The sequence below is a fragment of the Ornithorhynchus anatinus genome, chromosome X1 (assembly GCF_004115215.2).
Source record: "Ornithorhynchus anatinus isolate Pmale09 chromosome X1, mOrnAna1.pri.v4, whole genome shotgun sequence".
Classification (NCBI taxonomy): Eukaryota; Metazoa; Chordata; class Mammalia; order Monotremata; family Ornithorhynchidae; genus Ornithorhynchus; species Ornithorhynchus anatinus.
In genome coordinates, this window is record NC_041749.1 from 14,428,944 (window position 1) to 14,450,582 (window position 21,639).

At 49.6% G+C, this 21,639-nt stretch overlaps 1 protein-coding gene and 1 long non-coding RNA gene across 2 annotated transcripts; both read right to left on the reverse strand.

The window, feature by feature from the left end:
* Positions 1–2,405: 2,405 nt before the first annotated feature.
* On the reverse strand, positions 2,406–3,756 carry LOC114806321. The gene is made up of 3 exons (XR_003754346.2): positions 3,721–3,756; positions 2,982–3,074; positions 2,406–2,497 (listed from the first exon to the last, which is right to left on the reverse strand). It is a non-coding gene; the product is annotated as an uncharacterized LOC114806321 (long non-coding RNA).
* A 1,201-nt stretch (positions 3,757–4,957) lies between these two features.
* On the reverse strand, positions 4,958–14,400 carry LOC100088101 (xanthine dehydrogenase/oxidase-like). Its single transcript, XM_029050301.2, is given in 7 exon segments — positions 4,958–5,293; positions 5,903–5,964; positions 6,237–6,363; positions 8,655–8,671; positions 8,674–8,762; positions 9,803–9,889; positions 14,309–14,400. Coding segments are annotated over 7 exon segments (810 nt in total).
* Between the last annotated feature and the right edge of the window lie 7,239 nt (positions 14,401–21,639).

Consider the following 21,639-nt stretch of genomic DNA (forward strand, 5'->3'; position numbering starts at 1 on the left):
GGGGATGAGAGCAAAAGCCTTTCTGACATCTACTGACTTGGCCTACGCCACTCTGGTCTATCCGGTGAAGCCAGATGGCGGTGAGCTCCCCTCTCTCCCACCCTCGCTCGAGCCTTTGGCCACAATAACCCTGGTGAACAGAGACGCAAGATTCAAGGGAGCCTGCTTTGGCCCCAAATGCCACTCACCCCTCTGACGCTGCATTTCTTGAGTTTCTGGAGCACCGAGATGTAGAACCTGAAGAAGAAACTGAGGGTGAGCGTGCGCCGGAACTCCACCATCCCACCCCGCGCATCGGGAGCCAAGCGGAACTCCTCCTCCAGTCCAGCACACACGTCTGCCAGCAGCGACTCATCCCAAAATCTGCCAACGGAAAGAGGAGGGAAAGCCTGGCAGAGGCCCAAGGGAGGGGCAGAAGGCAGGGGTCCCATTCACGGGCAGCCCAGGAAAGTGGGAAAATGGCAGACGGGACAGCATTGAACCCCACCAACTCGTTAACGGAAGGCTCTTTTTACCCACCCACTCCGTTACAGGACGGCCATTCTGGCTTGTCTCACCTTCCCGTCTGCTTTCTGCTGGTTTCCAGGGCCTGAAGGGTTTTATCTCCCAGTCCACCAAAGCTCATCTCCAGCTTCTGTACCTGAGTGGTATCCTGCTTAAACTGGACCCTCATTCCACAGGTCACCTTGGCACAATTTTCATCATGACGGGAGATTTGCTGAAGGCTAAGTGTTCGTTCTAAGATAAACAGGAAACCGACTTCCAACACCAGACGGCAGGCAGGATTCGTTGGCGAAGCAGTAAAGGTCAGGTCAATACATTGTGTGACTTTGGGCCCCTCAATTTTCCTCTCTGTTTGAGATACTGGGATAAACACGGATCTGCCCACTTCCTCCATGGCAATCTGCCCAGGTCACATAATGTCATTACTTCACAGATCTCTAAACCCTTCAAATGAAGGGGAAATGATGACGATTTCAGCAAACTGGAGATCTGACCCAGAGAATTGCTCTGCCTGATCATGACCCACAGAGGGTTAATTCCTCAAAGATGGCAAGAGTTCTGGATTGAAGCCTAGTCATTAAGGCAAAGAGGAAGCAACACTTTAGCTTACTGAAAGGTCAACTAAGGCCCCAGGCTCAGGTTCAAATGCCCAGCTGGGTCATTAGCATCCTGGTCCTGTGGATTCTTGCCCTCACCTTTTGGCTGTAGAGGATCTCAATGGAGAGCAGTATCTCCTGTGGGGTGAGAATCATCTTTCTGAAGCCAGTAAAGAACGTGAGGTCCATCCGGACGGTTCTTCTCTTTCCTGGGCAGCAAGAACACATCTCAGGTGGGAGTGACAGAATCTGTCAGTTCGGCATCTAACCCTAGACCACGATTTGTGGTGTCTACGCTTTGATGTCCAGGAGAATTTGAAGTAAAAGAAAATGTCCAGCCTGGCCGGGGAAGACCTCTTAGAGCAAACTAGCCATGGATCCTCAGTACAAGGATCTCAAAGCATACGATTAGGTATCCCTCCACTCCTAGGTCAAGGACCGTGCCAGATAACCGCAGCCCCTAAAGAAATCTAACCAACAGCAAAAAATCCCACATTCTTCCAGAAGCAAAGGGCCAGTTGGGTTTGGAAGACACACACTGACACTGAAAAGTGCCCATTCGGGTCACAGGAAGGGTTTTCACTGTTATAATTCTCATCCTCCTCCTATTTGTGTCTCTGGGCTGGGCCTGTGACCACAATGGGGAAATCTGTCCCTGCTGACCCTCCTTGATGGAGGCCAAAAAGGCCCAGGGTGAGCCCTGAAATCTGTCACTGGCTCAGAGTGGCCTTGAGTGTCTCAGCTTGCCCCAACATCACAAAGACAGACCAGGACCCCCCTCCACTTCTGCACCCCGAGAAACAGTCAGGGCTGCAGCTCAGTGGCGAGCTGACATCACTCACCTTTGGACACCAGCGTCAGTTTGGCTCCACTCTCCATGAACACGGGGTTGAAGTCTGAATTTGGACTGGCAGCTATGACGTTCCCTCCGATGGACTAGGAATGTGGGAGTACAGTACGGAGTCAGGGCTCGTCCCTGGGGAATTGGGGTGGGAGCTGATTGATGAGCTCAGGGCCATGGGACCAGTCCACTCAGGGAGCCCTTGGGACCCACACTCCAGCTACCCCACCCCCAACACAAAGAGGGCAGCAGCAGCAGCTGTAGAGACACCGAGACCCCGTGATGTACTGAGGGAAGGTGAAAGAGTCCCATGCAAGAGTTTGTTGCAGGAGTGTAACAAAGCGGTTCTGATTTCCATGCATTAGCCCACTGCCACGCTTTAGAGCTCTAAACTAAATACTCACTGTGACGGATTTGACCTGCTTCCCAGAAAACCAGCACAACTGCTCCAAGATGCCCTGGAACACCTCCGTCTTGTGGGCAGGAAGAGTGGCCACGACTGCTTCCAGTGTCTCCTCCAAGGAGCTCAGTGTACAGGAGGCCCCAAAGGAGATGCCTGTGAGCAGAGAGACAGTGTCCCCTTCTGGGCCTCTAGTGCTTCCCAACACCTCCTTCCCCCTCAACTGGGTGAGCTGGTGCACGGCAGAGGTTTCAATAAACTCTCCTGCCTTTGATTGTTCAGGTCTAAACCTGCTCTGGATAACAGTCAGAGAAAGTCTGGGGTGCCTTTCCAAGCCATAGTGGGAACAGGGAGTTAGTTTTTGGGAGGCCCGCAAGTCCAGAAACAAGGTCCAGGCATCCGTGGGCTCGTCTAGTGGTCCAGACTCTCTCAAGAGGCCGGTTAATGCAACCCTCCCCTTATTAGGGCATTGGGGCTACAGTGATCACAAAATCTAAAGAGTTGTGTGATAAAATCTAAAGAGCTGTCCTCAGATGTGTGGGTTTGTGGTCTGCTCCCATTACACAGAGGGAAGACTGAGGCTAGGGGACTTGACCAAATTAAAGTGTTTCCCGGGGCACAGTGTGGGGATCTCTCTCACCCTCTGTTCCATGCTCCACAGCATTCAACTCGGGGATCCAGGCCGGACAAATTATGATCGGGAACACCTTGTTGCCAAACTTCATCTCAATCCCTGGAAGGAAAAGAAACACAAACCCCTTGCTTGGGTCCCAGTCCCATCTCGCTGGTCTCCTGACTGTCCAAGGCCCACAATGCTCCAGGCCCAGGAGAGGCCACAGACCTCATCCCAGACCCTTCCCCCACAGCACCGTGGGGCTCAGGCCTCCCCTTCCAGAAGTCCCTCGGTCACAGAGCAGCAACCACACGACAGCTGGGCTCCGAGTCAAGCTCAGTATCCTTCTGTGTCTCTGCCAGAGCCAGATGTGGCTACCTGAGATGTAGGTTGACTCTGTGGACCTTGCTAGGTCAACGCCCAGAATGCTTACAACTTCCTACCGGTAAAGCCGTCAGATCCAGCACACAGAAGGAACATGAACCTCGGTAGCCTACTGAATGCAAAGGCCCAGTGGGGGTGGACTGGAGCTGATCTTGACCTTCTCTGCTCCTCTCCCCATTTCCTCTTTTCAGCAGCACACCTTCTGAGGGCATCTGACTTCCCACCCAGCAGTTTGCCATAGAAGTGGCTAGAAAAAGAGCAGAGTTGCTCAAAAGCTCAGTGGGATTGTGGGGCTGGCTGAATTGGGGTAACCGGGTTTGGGTCCTGACCCAGGCAGATACAGGTGCAACTCTGTGGCTCTGCAGATGAAGTCTTCTCTTACCCACTCTGGTGTTCCCCACCACCAGCACGGAATCTGGGTGCTGAGCTTTGAGGTCCAGCAGCTCCTCCAGGGTGGCCGCCTGGATCCATGTGACGCGCTCCCCCTGGAAACGTAGCTGCCTCCGAGGGGCGTCTTTGAGGAGCTGGAATGGGATTTCACCTTACATTTCGCTGCATTTGGGACCGGCCTTTGGCCGGCTCAGGAATCCCTGATTTTCCAACTGGACCTATTCACCCTCTCTCTCGGTTTTCCCAAGTGTCCTTAGGCCCTTGGGACATGGCCATTTAGTGCCTGTCAATCTTTCAGAGGAGGCAGGCTAGAATATTTATGTGAACAAGGCTAGAAGGGGTTTGGGTCATCAGGACTGCAGTTCAAAGGAAGCATTTGTGTAGCTAGGAGGTGCCCAGAGTGCAGAAGAAGGATTAAGCAGAAAACCTAGATAGGAAGGGTCTGATTTTAGGTAGAGAACTGAGCCAAAAGATTTTAGGTTTGATGACAGTTGAGATGCAATTGCAGTGGTGGATTTGGAGATGGAAGCCCTGCCCGCAGGAACCGCACCACAAGAAAGGTTTTGCCCACAGTGTGGCCAGTTTATGTAGGGAGCCTAGAGCAGAGGGAGAGGTCAAGAGGACAGAGAACAGAGACGTTGGGTGGGGCAAAGGTTGATAAGTATCAGGAGTTATTGGTGGCCCTAGATCAGATTGAGGTGGGGATGAGACATCCAAGCTGAGAAGGCTGATGGACTGCAGGAAAAGTAGGCAGGGCAGAGCATAGGTGGGGGATACCAGGACACAGAGCCTATTCTTCAGAGCTCAGTAAGACTCTGGCTACAAATTGGCCCTGGGAAAGGAGCAGAGCTGGGAAGTGGTCCCTGTTGCACATCGGCCCCGTGCAGGGAGCGGGGTTGGGAAGGAGTTTCTACAGGTACAAGTCTCCCTGGACTGAGCTACAGCTGTCAGAACCACAATCTTCATCCACCCAAGTCCCATAGGTTCATTCCTGTGCCCCGGAAGATTCCCTACCAGCAGCTCCGGTGGGAAGATGGGCTCCTGAGTGGGATCTAAGGGCTGGAATTCTTCAGGATGAAATAAGGAAGGTGAAAGTGTGACCTGACAAAGCAAAGGGATCGGTGGAGTTAGCGTCCTCGGGTCCTACTGACAGTTTGAAGTCAATTATCGTCTATTTCCTGCCCAAGACCCACTCTGCTCCCCTACCCCAAAGAAGACTCTACCCCTATTCAGGCCAGACTTGGGGAAAGAATGTGAAGCAGAACAGGGAAATAATTTAGAAGCCTGTGTTTGACTATTCTCAGCCAGGGCTTACATTTTTTATTATTATTTATTATTACATGAAGCAACAGGAAGCCACCCTGTAGATTCTGCAATTTCTTCTCTCTCCCGGGCCCATCTGGCAGCTGGCACAGCTGCACCCTGCCACCCCAGGCAACCGGGAAACAGCACAGCCTCGTGGCAAGGGGTGAAAGGGAGGACCTGGGTCCGCCTACTGTACTCTTTTCCTCTTTGTTCAAGCAGCAGTTTGGGTCGTTCCCCTTTCCCCCACAACATTCTCTGTCCTGAAAAGACAAATATCCAAATGGGGAAATGGTTATTTGCTCTGAGATTTTTGCCCTGCTACATGGCCCAACCTGACCCCTGCTTCTGATCTAGAACAACAAAGAATAAAGGAGAAGAAACCCCCACCCATTCTTCCCCACTCCCCAGCCGGGAATTTCCTGGCACATGCTTTCCTTTTAGGAAAGATTTCCCTCTTGTGAAGCCATTCCTCCTCCCCACAAACTGCCCTCCCCTAGACTCTGCCCATGGCCTTCTCTCCTTGCTTGCTTTCGGAGGGTACAGATAAGGGGTACCCACCAGGACTGGTAGAGCCAACTGAGTACTTCCCATCTAGGTTGATGCAAATGTTGAAAGGTAGGGCAGCAGGACAGAAAATGTTCCCTCCATACTCTGCCATTCCTTCCCTGACACAGGATACATTGGTACAGGTCCCGGGGACTTTGGAAATTTCACCAACGAAACTATTACTGATTGTGGGTATATTTACTTACTAACGAGAACCTTGAACTTTATCTGAAGTCAAGAAATCCCTCCTCTGCTTTGAGTTCATGCCAACCATTCCCCACGCTGCTGTTGTTGCTCCTGCTGCTGACAATTAAGGCACTTACTTTAGCAAAGGGCCCGAAGCCCTCCAGGATGGGTCTGTATCCCGTGCAGCGGCACAGGTTCCCTGATGGCTGGGGAAAAGGGAGACATTAGTGGAGATGCCAGAGAAGTTGGAGCAGAAAATACAGAGCCCGGACTAGGGAGGGTGGGAGTTTGGACCATGTAATTGCTAACTTGCTGTCTCTTGGTATTTTCACAGTTCTATCTCCCACTCCAAATCCTGCTTTCTCCCAAGTATAAACTTCCCCTCCTTTGTCAGGAGTTGTTGGATGTTCCTGACTCTGGAAAACTCCCTCCAAGTGTCAAGGGACTGCCTCAGGCCCAGGGCCCAGTTACCTTGGAAAGCATTCTCTATCTCCTCCATGGAGGGCTCGGGGTTATTCCGGAGCAGCGTGTACATGCTCATGACGATGCCCGGCGTGCAGAACCCGCACTGGGAGCCGTGGCTTTTGGAAATCCTCTCCTAAAGGGGAAAGTCAAGCAAATGTCAGTAATAACTAGGGTCCTAATTCCCACTATCTCCGAGAACTAACCTTCCACTCAGAGTGACCTATCAGCAATCCCTGTCGGTGGGGAGGCAGTTCTGAAACAGAACATGGAAGTAGCTCAGGGAAAAAGAAAGGGGACTATAAGAACTGAAGTAGGCTTGGTACATTTTTATTTGCAGCTGGAGAACTGTTTCAGAGGGAGTCTTCCATCATGCAGTAGGATTTGGGAAATGATGGAGTCACACTGCCACTGGTCAGTGGAACTGGGGCAATGTAACTCTGCTGTCCAAAGCTGAGTTCAGAGCAGCCCGTTCTGAGAACCCACTGTCCCACACCAGAACAGCTGGGAAGGTAGGCTCAGCTTGGAACCATTTTCATGTTCAATCATAGCCTCTGCCAAAAGCAAGAGGTCCCTGCTCCCTTGAAAAAGGGAAGGTATGTCCCTCAGTTATCAGGACAGAAACCCAGTGTTAAAGAAACTAATTCATTCTTTCATCTGCAGGTTTCAAAGCAAGACATGAACCCTAATTAATGCTCAGCCTGCAGAAAGGTGATTGTGAGGAGCCCCCCTTTTCTGACGAAGAAGCTGAGCTATGAGGAGGTGAAGAAGCATTTCCAGTCAATCAGTGTCTGTGCCTGGATTAAGGCCTCAGACAAAGCCTTCCCTGAGTCTGTAGTTTACTGAAGCATCAGAAAGGAATAATAATTATGGCATTTGTTAAGCGCTTACTTTGTGCAAAGTATTGTTCTAAGCTCTGGGGAGGATACAAGGTGATCAGGTTGTCCCACGTGGGGCTCACAGTCATCATCCCCATTTTACAGATGAGGTAGCTGAGGCACAGAGAAGTTAAGTGACTTCCCCCAAAGTCACACAGCTGGCAAGTGGCTGAAGCGGAATTTGAACACATGACCTTTGACTCCCCAGCCCGTGGTCTTTCCATTGAGCCACTTATTGGCACTATGTTTCCCTTGGCCTTCCGTGGCAGGATGGACTGCAGGGTGGCTGAGTAAACAGGCTTCCCTGAACACATGGGGAGCAATGGCTGCCAAAAGCACATCCAGCCACAAAGCAAGGGCTCAGCTTCCCTGGGCCCCGCCGATTGGGACTAGTGGCCACTGCAAAGCCACACTTGCACACATGGAAAATTATCTGTCCTTAACAGAATCTTCTTTAAATTCAAAGGGGATGTGGGAGATGCAGACAGGCAGAGGACAGAGGCATAGAGTTTGTGTGTGCGGGGTGAGGGGGATGGAGGGGACAGACAGAAGGGGAGTTTCTAGGTCAGAATTGCTGGGCTAAGGGCCTGGTTCTTACATGCTTTGTGATGGAGGAAAGTGTCTCATAACTGATCTGAGCTTCGCGTTAACCAAATGAATGACAGTGAAGCCTCATCAATCAATCAATCAATCACTCAATCAATCAATCATATATCTTAAGCACTTATTGTATGCAGACCTCTGTAATAAACACTTGGGAGAGTACAATATAATAGAATTGGTAGACCCATTCCCTGCCCATAAAGAGCTTATGGTCTAGAAAGCTCGTTAATGGTTCCCAGAGACACGGAGAGCCCAGTGAGATTAATAAAGAGTATCAAGATCTAGTGAAAAGAGCAAGGGCCCAAGAGTCAGAGTACTTGAGTTCTAATCTTGCCTCTAGCATTTACCTGCTGTGTGACCATGAGTATATCACTTAACTCTTCTGTGCTTCAGGTTCCTCATCTGGAAAATGGAGGTTAAATATCTGTTCTCACTCCACTTCACAATGTGAAGTTCATTAAGGACAGAGACTATGTCCATCCTGATTAACTTGTAACTACCAGAGGGCCTAGCAAAGTGCTTCGCATGTACTAAATGCTTGCAAATAACAGTATTATTACTATTATAAGGGTCTTGTAGGACCTAGGAAGAAAGGCCATGAGGTTGGGAGCATACGATTCCCTTCAGTGGGTGACTCTGGTTCACAATCATTCAAGTTTATCATAATCCAGGAGACACACAGAAACCTCCAGCCCCTCCTTTCTCTAAGAAGATCCAAGGGCTCTGCAGGCATGATCTCAGGCAGACTCCCAGCATCCTGGGAGGGGGACAGGCAGGGGACATTTTGTTGATGGGGAAACAGCCCCATTGAGAGTAGGTGATCTTCTTAATAGACCAGGAAAAGCCAGGGGGTCCAGTGTGAGATACAGTTCCCTATGGAGGCTCCCACCCTAAGAACTTTGCATGTCACCATTTGGTTTCAGATCCAAATCCCAGCCCAGCTCACCTGCACAGGATGCAGTTGGTCTTGGTGCTTCCGATCCCTTCCACAGTCATCACGGCGACATGGTGCAGGGTGCAGATGGGGGCCAGGCAAGCACTGGCAGTGAAGTGGCTGGACGCCAGGTTAAGGGAGGTTTGTTGCCACTGCTTGAAAGCTGATCACCCACATTGGCCAGAGAGAGGAAGCTACCACAGATATTTGAATGACACCATTATAATTCCCCAACACGCTCACCACAATTCCCCATCGTCTACATCACAATTTACCAATCGTCCTCACCACAGTTCCCTGCTCTCGTCATGACCCTTGTACAATGCAGAACACCCTGGTTTGTCACATCTCACTCCCAGCCTGTGATACACAATGTGGGAGTCTCACAGTCCTCGACTTCACTGAAGGGAGCAAGAAAGGAAGGAAGGGAAACTTCCTGCCAGACCTTTGTTACTTGGGACCGATGCTGCCCTCTTTGTCAACAGCATTTGTTGAGCACCTACTGATTGCTAGACATTGGATCAAGCACTTGAGAGAGAATGGAAAAGTAGCAAGACACAAGTTCTCTGCAGCATGGCATAGTGGATAGAGCACGGGCCTGGGAATCAGAAGGCCCTGGGTTCTAAGCCCAGATCCACCACTTGTCTGCTGTGTGACCTTAAGCAAGACACTTCACTTCTCTGTGCCTCAGTTACCTCATCTGTAAAATGGAGATTGAGAGAGTATGCCCCATATGGGCCAGGGAGTGTGTCCAACCCAATTTCCTTGTATCCAGCCCAGCACTTACAACAGTGCTTGGCACATAATAAGTGCTTAACAAATATCATAATTATTATTAGTATTTCAAGCTTGAAATGCACTGTGTCTGAGCTCCTCACTGTCCATTACTGGGGCCCTCCCTGTTTAACCTTCTACCCTGACTCGATTTCTGCCCTCATCCCTATGGGAAGGGAAGCATGAAAATCACAGGTAAGAAGGAACTCTCCGGCCCCTGCCCAGACACAGCAGAGGGTGGTGATATAATCGGCTTCAACAACCTCATCCAGGATCCACATTTGTTTAGGAGCAAGAGCACTGTTGTTACTTTTGTACCCATACACACACCCCCAAACACAATCCTGTTATGTTGAAGTTGTACATTAGACCACCACAAGGGATACACAACTTTGTTCTGTAGCTGGTCAAACGTGGACAGCATCACGGTGCAGGCCCTGCAGAATTCTGTTCCACAGCCTAGTTTGGTCCCACTAGATAACAAGGTTAAGGAGGGGAGACTCGAGGCTAAAGGAGAGGATTCCTTTGGTGAGAGCTTTCTGTCCATCTACAGTTCTGTGTCTGTACAAGAAGCTCCTCCTACTTGGGAATTGGATGGGAGAATTCACTCCAGGTCTATGCTGGGGTTTACTCTGGAGGAATGAGGCTCTGATCTGCTCTAATCTCCCCTCCAGGCCCTGGAGTCATGAGTTAGATGAGGGAAGGACAAGATGGCTGACCCCACCTATCTACTAAGCGCTTGGAATGTACAAATCGGCAACAGATACAGTCCTTGCCCATTGACGGCTTATCGTCTAATCGGGGGAGACAGACAGACAAAGCAATAGCAATAAATAGAATCAAGGGGATTTTCATCTCATTAAAACAATAGCAATAAATAGAATCAAGGTGATTTACATCTCTTAAACAAAATAAATAAGGTAATAAAAATATATACGATTGAGCGGATGAGCAAAGTGCTGAGGGGAGGGGAAGGGAGAGGGGGAGGAGCAGCGGGAAAGGGGGGGAAAAGGGGGCTTAGCTGAGGGGAGGTGAAGGGGAGGGTTAGAGGGGTAGCAGAGGGAAAAAGGGTAGGCTCACTCTGGGAAGGCCTCTTGGAGGAGGAGAGCTCTAAGTCGGGCTTTGAAGAGGGGAAGAGAATTAGTTTGGCGGAGGTGAGGAGGGAGGGCATTCCAGAACAGCGGGAGGATGTGGCCCAGGAGTCGATGGCGGGATGGGCGAGAATGGGGGACTGTGAGGAGGTGGGTGGCAGAGGAGCGGAGCGTGCAGGATGGAAAGTAGAGAGACGGGGGGAGAGGTAGGAGAGGGCAAGGTGATGGAAAGTCTTGAAGCCTAGAGTGAGAAGTTTTTGTTTCGTGCAGTGGTTGATAGGCAACCACTGGAGGTTTTTAAGAAGGGGAGTGACATGCCCAGAGCGTTTCTGCAGGAAGATGAGCCGGGCAGCGGAATGAAGAATAGACTGGAGCGGGGAGAGACAGGAGGAAGGGAGATCAGAGAGAAGGCTGACACAATAATCCAGCCAGGATATTATGAGAGCCTGTACGAGTAAAATAGCCGTTTGGGTGGAGAGGAAAGGACGGATCTTGGCGATATTATAAAGGTGAGACTGGCAGGTTTTGGTGACGGATCGGGTGTGTGGGGTGAATGAGAGAGCCGAGTCAAAGATGACACCGAGGTTGCGGGCTTGAGAGACGGGAAGGATGGTCGTACCGTCCACAGTGATAGGGAAGTCAGTAAGAGGACAGGGCTTGGGAGGGAAGATAAGGAGCTCAGTTTTGGACTTGCTGGGTTTTAGGTGGCGGGCAGATATCCAGGTGGAGACGTCCTGGAGGCAGGAGGAGATACGAGCCTGAAGGGAGGGGGAGAGGACAGGGGCAGAGATGTAGATCTGTGTGTCATCTGCATAGAGATGATAGTTGAAGCCATGAGAGTGAATGAGTTCACCAAGGGAGTGAGGGTAGATGGAGAACAGAAGCGGGCCAAGGACTGACCCTTGAGTAACCCCAACATTTAGAGGATGGGAGGGGTAGGAAGAGCCTATGAAGGAGACCTAGAATGAACGGCCAGAGAGATAAGAGGAGAACCAGGAGAGGACGGAGTCCATGAAGCCAAGGTGAGATAAGGTATGGAGGAGAAGGGGGTGGTCAACAGTGTCAAAGGCAGCTGAGAAGTCAAGGAGGATTAGGATACAGTAGGAGCCATTGGATTTGGCAAGAAGGAGGTCATGGATGACCTTTGAGAGAGCAGTCTCGGTAGAGTGGAGGAGATGGAAGCCAGATTGGCTGGGGTCCAGGAGAGAATGGGAGTTAAGGAATTCTAGGCAGAGAGTCTAGATGACTCGTTCTAGGAACTTGGAAAGGAAAGGTAGTAGGAAGATAAGGCAATAAATGGAAGGGGAAGTGGGGTCGAGAGAGGGTTTTTTTAGGATGGGGGAGACATGGGTATGTTTGAAGGAAGAGGGGAAGAAGCCATTGGAGAGTGAGCGGTTAAAAATAGAAGTTAAGGAGGGGAGGAGGGAAGGGGCGATAGTTTTTATAAGGTGGGCGGGAATGGGGCCCGAGGCACAGGTGGAGGGGGTGGCACTTGCGAGGAGGGAGGAGATCTCCTCTGAAGATACTGCAGGGAAGGATGGGAAAGTAGGGGAGAGGGTTGGGAGGAGTGGGGGAGGCAGAAGAAGGGGTGACTTTGGGGAGTTCAGACCTGACTGTGTTCATTTTCGTGATGAAGTAGGTGTCCAGATTGCTGGAGGTGAGGGATGGGGGAGGGGGAGGAACAGGGAGCCTGAGGAGAGAATTAAAGGTCCGGAACAATTGGCGAGGGTGATGGGCATGGGTGTCGATGAGGGAAGAAAAGAAGTTTTGCCTGGCGGAGGAGAGGGCAGAGTTAAAGCAAGAAAAGATAAATTTTAAATGGATAAGGTTGGCTTGGTGCTTGGACCTTCACCATCAGCGCTCAGCAGCTCGAGCATAGGAGCGTAGGAGGCGGACAGAGGCAGTGACCCAGGGCTGTGGGTTAGTGGAGCGAGAGCAGCGGAGGGAAAGGGGGCGAGAGAGTTGAGATGGGTAGAGAGGGTGGAGTTGAGAGCGGTAACCTGATCATTGAGAGTGGGAAGAGAGGACGGGGGGCAAGGTGGGGAGAGATGCTTTTGGAGAGATGGATGGGATCTAGAGTGCGGAGGTCTCTGTAGGGGAGTAGTACAGATTTGCAGGGGGAGAGAGTGTGAGAGAGGAGGCAGTTGAGAAGGTTATGGTCAGAGAGAGGGATTTCAGAGTTGGTGAGGGAGGAGATAGTGTAGCGGTAGGAGATGATGAGATCGAGGGTGTGGCCAAGTCGGTGAGTGGGCGTGGTGTGGTGGAGCAGGAGGTTGGCAGAGTCGAGGAGAGATAGCAGGCGGGCGGCAGAGGAGTCACCGCGTACATCCATGTGGATGTTGAAGTCTCCGAGGATCAGGGTGGGCAGAGAGAAGGAGAGAAGGAAGGTGAGAAAGGGGTCAAGGTGGTTGAAGAAGTCGGTGGTGGGACCGGGAGGGCTGTAGATGACGGCTACAAGTATCTGGAGGGGGTGGTAGAGGCGAATGCAATGGGATTCAAAGGAGGGGAAGGAGAGGGAAGGGGGAGGAGGGATAGTGAGGAAGCGGCATCGGGGTGAGAGAAAGAAGCCAACGACTCCTCCCTTTCCGGTGAGTCTGGGGGAGTGGGAGAAGGAGAAGCCTCCGCTGGAGAGAGCAGCGGCGGAGACCGTGTCTTCAAGAGTGAGCCAGGTCTCCGTAAGGGCGAGGAGGAGGAGAGAGCGGGAAAGGAAAAGGTCAAGGATGAAATGTGGTTTACCTGTAATGGGGCGGGGGTTCCAGAGGCCACACTCGAAAGTAGCTGTGGGTGCAGGGGGGGCAGTGGGGGAGAACGGGGGGAGGGGAGTGTTTGGATGGGAAAGAGGTGGCAGGGCCCTGGATGGGGAGAGGGGGAAGAGGGGTGGCGGTGGGACAGGAGGATTGGGATGGGGCTTGGGTGGGGAAGAGGGAAGGGGGGAGGCAGGGAGGAGGGGGTTAGGTGGGGAGGGGCGTAGGTAGGAGGAAGGGGAAGAGGGGTGGCGCTGGTAAAGTGGCCTTCTAGGGTGGGGGAGATAAGGGGGGAGGAGGCAGAGGAGAGAGCGGGAAAGAGCTGGGCGAGAGGGGGGAAGGGGAAGGAGAGGATTAGGAGGGGCAGATGGGAGGAGGGGGGGTGGAAGGACATGGTGAGGCCAGAAAGGTAGGTGGCAGCACTGACAACAATTAACAATAACATGCAAAAGTGGTAATATAGTAACATGATACAATATGATACAATGAAGTATTATTAATAAGCGGGTGATGACCGGGTCGGGGGTTGACTTGACTAAGGGTCGACCTGATCAAAATCAAAGTCAAAAGGCTAGCAGCAAGGAGAGTCCCGGGCTCATGTCCAAATGCCCCTGAAGCGGCGGCGGGATCCCTGAGGATGTCAGGGGTGGGTTGCGGGCGAAGGCGGTGGCCAAGATAAGGTAACACAGTGAGAACAAGGACATCGTTGCCCGGGGCGGGGGAAATCAATCACCTTACCGGGGAAGAGGGAGTGAGGGCTTCCCAAGATGGCCACTTCCAGGCAGGGTGTGGGGAGGGCGGTTAGGGAGCGCAATGTTCCCAGGCCCGAGCAGGGGAGCGCAATGTCCCCAGGCCCGAGCAGGGGAGCGCAATGTCCTCGGGCCCAAGCAGAGGGGTGCAATGTCCCCGGGCCCGAGCAGGGGAGCGCAATGTCCCCAGGCCCGAGCAGGGGAGCACAATGGGAGCTGGTGGCTGGGACTCTGCGGAGGCAGGGGCGGAGATCCTTAGTGTCGGATTCTCTGAGTGGGAGTGCAGAGATCAGGGTTGCAGAGCTGACCATAAGCCCGGGGGCAGGTCATCGAGGACTGATAGCGCGACTCCAAGGAAGTGGAGGTCTCGAGTCAACGTGGCGGCGATGTCTGTGTCCATCCGTCCGCTTCAGGATCACGTAGGCTCGGGGTCAGGCCGGCGGTGGAGCAGTGCTGCGGGCGGGCTCGGCACGGCTCGGCATGGCACGGCACGGCTCAGCTCGGCTCGGCACAGTATGGCTCGGCGCGTCACGACTCGGCACAGTACAGCATGGCTCGGTACAGTGCGGCCCAGCACGGCACAGTGCGGCACGATACTTCCTTGAGAGAGTACAATACAATACCACTTGTTCCCTACCCAAAGGAGCTTCCTGTCTAGAAGGAAGCAAAGACACAGAAGTCTGGCTAATAGTACAGCACTCAGCCAGCAAATAACAGGAGTCTTGCAACTTGACCCAAGCTCAAAAACAGCCCCAGGACCCTCCAGAGCCCTATGGTTAGCCCTAAGCCTAAGAACATCACACTAGGTTCACAGAGTGAACCTACTCTTCCTGCTCTCTGCCCCAGCACTGGACTTTTCCACTGCAATCTCCTCACTGTGCAGACACCAGACTGGCCAGAAAGAAGGTCTTCATCCACAATTATAGACAAATTCAGGAATGATATCAGATTCAGGCTTGTAGCCACCTACATGGCTGTGTGTGACCCACATTACACACCCCTCTCCATTGCTGGAACTAATATGTTCCCGTCAAGGAGTAGCAGTCCACCCTTGCTGACATTGAGGCTTGAGCTGTGTTTAATATGTTCATTAGCTACTCTCCCATTGGTAAATGATTCTAATCCCAGCTCCGCCACTTGTCTGCTGCTCCTTGACGAGAACTTATCAGTTCCAGCATGGAGAGGAGCATGTAATGTGGGTCACACACAGGCACGTAGGTGGCCATAAGCCCGAATCTGATACCATACTTGAATTTGTCTGTGATGGTGGATGAAGATCTTCTCTCCAGCCAGACTCGTGTCTGCACAGTGGGGTGACTGCAGTGGAAAAGCCCAGTGCTGGGGCAGAGAGGAGGAAGAGTAGATTCACCCTCCAAACCTAGTGTGATGTTCTCAGGCTTAGGACTAACCTTAACTTCTTGTTCTTTTTTATGGCAACTCAAGCACTTACTGTGTGTCAAACACTAAGTGTTGGGGCAGGTTCGAGTTAATTAGATTGGACACAGTCCCTGTCCCTCATGGACCTCACAGTCTTAAGTAGGAGGGACAGATATTTAATCCTTATTTTACAGGTGAGGAAACTGAGGAACAAAAAAGTTAAGTGACTTGTCCAAGAGTACACAGAAAGCTATTAGCAGATGAGGGATTAAAACCCAGGTCCTCTGCTTCCCAGGCCCCTGCTCTTTGCATTAGCCCTTGCTGTTTCTCAGTGCCTCAGATTCCTCTTCTGTAAAATGGGGATTCAACACCTGTTCTCCCTTTCACTTAAACTATGATCCCCATGTGGGGCAGAAAATGAGGCTGAGATGATTATCTTGTATCTACCCCAGTGTTTAGCACAGTCCGTGGAACATAGTATGTGCTTAGCAAACAGCATCGTTATTATTATTATTGGTCCTCACATCATATTTTTTCTTCCTCTGCCTTTCACTGTGTGTCAGCAATTCTTGTTTATCTTCTCCATTAGATGGTGTGTTCTTTGAGGACAGGCACACTTTCCTTCTGACTCTTGTATTCTCCCAAACACCTTGAACAGTGCCGACCCCTCAGTAGGTGCTCATTAAATGCCTTAGGAAAAAAATATCAAACTGATAGGGGAAAGGAAAGTCCTTCTGGATATGGCAATACACGGCTAAGTTTTAAGAATGCAGGAGGAACGAATTGGGTCTAAAATGTCAGTTAAGACTAGGCCCTTTTTATTTCACTTTTCAGGTTATTAACAGCCTAGCCTGTTAATCTTAGACCTGTGGGACATGGTTTTCTGTTGGAGGATAGTTGAACCAGTATCGAAGGACTGACGTGCACACTCGCTTAAAAGGCCACCCACAGCAGGGGCAGGAATAACTGGCCGCTCCTAGCAGCTGGGCAAAACTGATAGAGGTGAGAATTCACCTGAGAGTCCACACACTAGAAAGGAGGCTCAAATGAGAAACTCCAGCCCAGTCTCAGAACTACACTGTTTCAGATCACTTCTCTCCCTTGACACACCACAGCAATGACCCCGATAATGGTAGGAAACAAAAGGGAACCTCTTTGTCAGGGGATGGAGTTTTTCCTCTAGACTTTAAGCTCCTTGTGAGAAGGGTACCTGTCTACAAGCTCTGCTGTACCATATTCTCCCAAGTGTTTAGTACAGTGCTCTGCAAACGGTAAGTCCTCGATAAATACCACTGATGGATTCCAAGACTTAACCACAAGGCAGAAAGGGATGGGTTCAGGAGTAGTTGGACAGTCGAACCTGAGAAGACTGGTAAGTGTGTTGTAGGAAGTCTTGGTAGTTGGTTAGGGCTAGTTATGCTGTTTATTAAGCACCTCAGGCTGAGTACTGAACCCTGAGATAAGCGCTGCGGTAAGTACAGCATAATTACATCAAAGACAGTCTCTGCTTCATATGGAGTTCCCGGTCCGTCAAATGGCAGGGACTGTCTCTGTTGCCGACTTGTTCATTCTAAGCGCTTAGTACAGTGCTCTGCACATAGTAAGCACTCAATAAATACTATTGAATGAATGAATGGTCTAAGTGGTGGCAGATCCAGTCACTAGAAAAGCAGCGTGGCTCAATGGAAAGAGCCCAGGCTTGGGAGTCAGAAGTCATGGATTCAAATCCCAGCTCCATCATTTGTCAGCTGTGTGACTGTGGGCAAGTCACTTCACTTCTCTGTGCCTCAGTTACCTCATCTGTCAAATGGGGATGAAGACTGTGAGCCTCATGTGGTATAACCTGATTACCCTGTATCTACTCCAGCGCTTAGAACAGTGCTCTGCACCTAGTAAGCGCTTAACAAATACCAACATTATTATTATTATTGGGTTTCCCTAGTGATTTCCAGCTTTAACTAAACCCACAAAATCATCTAGAGACATGTACCAGGTCCAGATGTAGGGCAGAAAACCAGGCAAAGAACTGGGTGATGGGGACAATGACCTCCTCGTTGCCAAAGCCAATGAACTCTACTCCATCCCCATGAATCAATCAATCATATTTATGGAGTACTTACTGCATAGCACCCCCTTCTCCCCCAGTCCACAATTTCACTGACATTGTCCTCTCCTAGCCTATTTTCCCACTTTTTTGACCACTCTTTGGGACCACTCTTTGGAGAAGCAGCTTGGCTTAGTGGAAAGAGCACGGGCTTGGGAGTCAGAGGTCATGGGTTCTAATTCTGGTTCCGCCACTTGTGACCCTGGGCAAGTTACTTCACTTCTCTGGGCCTCAGTTCCCTCATCTGAAAAATGGGGATTGAGACTGTGAGCCCCATGTGGACACTGTGTTCAACCCAGTTTACCTATATCCACTAGAGCATTTACTATGTGCCAAGCAAATACCATTATTATTATTATTATTACTACCATGAACATAGGAACATATAGTGAAAGTAATATGACCATTCCTTTCCCTTAAGGAGCTTACAATTTAAAGGGATAACAAGTGCAGCAATAATTGTCAACAAAGATTGGGAGGATGAAAAATATAGAAACAGTGGGTTGGTTAAAAAAAATTAAAAATGAATGAATATGCAAATGACTGAAAATGTGCACATTTAAACACAAGTAATAAACTTAATAAGCTTATGGATCCAAAAGCTGGATGGTGAGGAAAAAAAAGGCTAGAAAGAATATCATTTCTTTTGAAATGTCGTGTTGGAGGAGGCTTCTGTGAATATCATGGACTGCCTGAAAAACAAACAAAAGGATTTTAGAGCAAATTAAACCAACGTGGTCTTTAAAAGGCCAAATAACTCATCTAATATTAGCATACTTTGGATATAAGCAGGAGGACTAATTCTCTGGAGAAGACACTAATGCTAGGAAAAGTCCAGGGAAAATGTGGAAGAGGCAGACCAGCAGCTAGATGGATAGAGACCATAACAATGATAACGGAAGAACCGTTAGAAAGGTTGCGGATTATGGCGGAAGACAGGATGCTCTGTAGAAAGTTTATTCATGGAGTCACCGTGAATCGGAAATGATTTGATGGCACTTAATAATAATTATAATAATATTAATAAACAAGCTTAAGCAACTCCTGTTGAACCAAGACAATTTAGTAGCTGCTAAGAGATGAGGGAAGATAAAAGATGGAACTGTGCCTATATAATACCACCATTATCATTACAATAAATGAAACTGAGCTTGCTAATGATAGGTCTGTGCATTTTGATTTTGATATATGAACTGGGCAGGAAAAGGAGCAGTTGTAAACTAACCTATTGCTACTTATTGAGCACTTACTGTGTGCACTGTACTAAGTGCTTGGGAGATTATGCCACGATACAGTTGGTTGGGTAGGGAATGTGACTGTTCATTGTTGTATTGTACCCTCCCAAGTGCTTAGTACAGTCCTCTGCTCACATTAAGCGCTCATTAAATAAAATTGAATGATTCTTGCCCACCACCAGGCTGTCAGTCAATCAATCAATCAATGGTATTCATTATTATTGTTATTGTGGGGCTGAAAGCCCAGGGGAGTCTCTAGGGATACCAAGTGTCCAGTGCACTGACTATGAGCTAGAAACAAGAACAGGAAAGGGAGAGAGATGGGAAGGGAGGAGAAGGGTCCTCCTACAGCAGGTGCAGGTATTTGTGTGTGACCCCTTTACCTATTTTTCCTTCCATTGTCTCAGGTGGAGGAGAAGACTGCAGACCCAGAAACAAAACTGTTGGTTTACCTTCGTAGAAAATGTATCTGTACATCCTGAAGAGGAGGAAAAGGGGGAGTGGAAGGGGGATGTTGAGGATGGTGATAGCCCTCCATAGTCTAGGGTTTTTGTATGCATGCAGGGTAGGTTGAGAAGGATTTTTCTCAGAATTCGGGTATTGGCCTGGATTGGACCATGGTGGGTGGGCCCTGCCGGTTTGTGGGGTGGGGGCTCCTGGCTGTCTAGTGCCTAGAGGGCCGTAAGTGGTGACTAGAGCAGATCAGAGCCTCACTCCTCCAGAGTAAACCCCAGAGTAGACAGGAGGGAATTCTCCCAAGCATTTCTGGAGAAGGAGAAGCTTCTTGTACTGACGTAGCTCCATAATTGGTCAGAAAGGTCTTGCCAAAGGAATCTCCCTGCTTTGTCAAATATCCTCTCCTTAACCATGTTTCCCAGTGGGTTTGGAGGGAACCAAACTCGGCTGTTGAGCAGGAGGCTGTGGGGCCTGCACAGTGATGCTGTCCAGGTTTGACCCTCTAAAGAACAAAATTGTGTATCCTTTGTCTGTGGTGCTTTCAAGCACAGTCTCTGAATGATTATATCAACACCCTCTGCAGCATCTTAGCAAGAAGTCACGAGTTTCTTCTTACCCTGTGATTCTCACGCTTCCTTTCCCCTGGGGATGAGGGCAAAAATGGAGTCATAATGGAAGTTCAAACTGGAAGAGTTCAACAGAGGGATGGAGAGGAGTTTGGAATCTGTGGATCATAAGTTGATGGCAGGGAACATGTGCCTTGCTACTTTTGTTCTCTCCCGAGCTCTCAGTATACAATCAACACATGTTGGTGAAGAGGACGAGAGCAGTGCCAAGTAACAGTGTTCTGACGGGGGCTTCCCTTCTTCCCTTCCTCTCTTCCTTCAGTGAAGACGTTGAGGAAAATGAGGGTCCCTGCTCTTTATCACGAGCATGGGAGTGAGGTGTAACAAAGTAGGGCCCATGGAAGGAATTCTGCTTTTCTTGAGAGCCTTTTAGAGCTTTGAAGCCTTGAGAGCCTTCTCACACGGGGCTCACAATCTTAATCCTCATTTTACAGATGGGGTAATTGAGGCACTGAGAAGTTAAGAGACTTGTTCAAAGTCACAATACAGACAAGTGGCAGAGCTGAGATTAGAATCCAGATCTTTCTGACTCCCAGGCCCATGCTCTATCCACTAGGCCATGCATTGTGTGCTGGCATGAGAAATTAAGGTAGAAAAATCCTGTTATGGGTCCTGTTGATGATGATGATGACAGTATTTGTTAAGCACTTTCTATGTGCCAAGCATATTTCTAAGAGGTGGGGTAGATACAAACTAATCAGGTTGAGCACAGTCTATGTTCCACACAGGACTCCCAGCATTAATCCCTATTTTACAGATGAGGTAACTGAAGCACAGAGAAGTAAAGTGACTTTCCCAAGGTGACGTAGTCGACAAGGGGCAGAGCCGGGATTAGAGCCCATGTCCTTCTGTCTCCCTGGCCCATGCCATGTTCTCCAGAGGATTACTGAGTAGATGAGAGAGATGAATGTACAGTTAATCAATCGTATTTATTGACCATTTACTGTGTGCAGAGCACTGTACTAAGAGCTGGGGTGACCATGATACAACAATAAACAGCACAATGAAACAATAAACTTAAATACAGTCCATACATACCCAGCACTGCCAGAGAAGTGGGTGACCCATACTGATGAACTCTCAGGTTTGCATCTTGTTTAGTTTGGAAACACACCATCGGAAAGGTGGGTCTTTAGGGGTTTTTGTTTTTTAAAATTGGACAATGGAAAAATAGTTGTGGAATGTGAGGCCATCCTAAAGATGAACAAAATAGAGGGTAATATGTGGTGAGGTGAAAGAGTTGGAGAAATGGAAGCTGTTTTTTGAGTTTTCTCCTCAAAGCTGCTTCCTGTCTCCTGAATGCTCTGTAGGAAATTTGCCTTTGCTATGATTTTCCTAATGGCTGAAAGCCATTTCCAATGGTTGAACAGTGATTTGTGGGATCATATTATGTTGCTCCCTTTTCCCAGAAGATTTTTATTGCATAAGGAGCATGTGAAATGGAGTTGATGCACAGTTGCACTGAGCACTTTTACACAAACCTCTTTAGCTGACTGGATAAAAGGGTTGACCTCGAACTTTCCATTTTGTTTATATTTATAGATAACAACTCAGATGAAATCCATTGGGAGTCCAAACAACAGCCTCTATTTGAGCCCTTGACATCTCTCTGAGACATGCCATATGCTTCTATGAGAAGCAGTGTGGTCTTGTAGATAGAGCATGGGCCTGGGAGTCAGAAGGACCTGGGTTAATAATGTTGGTATTTGTTAAGCGCTTACTATGTGCAGAGCACTGTGCTAAGTGCTGGGGGAGACACGGGGGAATCAGGTTGTCCCACATAGGGCTCACAGTCTTAATCCCCATTTTACAGATGGGGTAACTGAGGCCCAGAGAAGTTA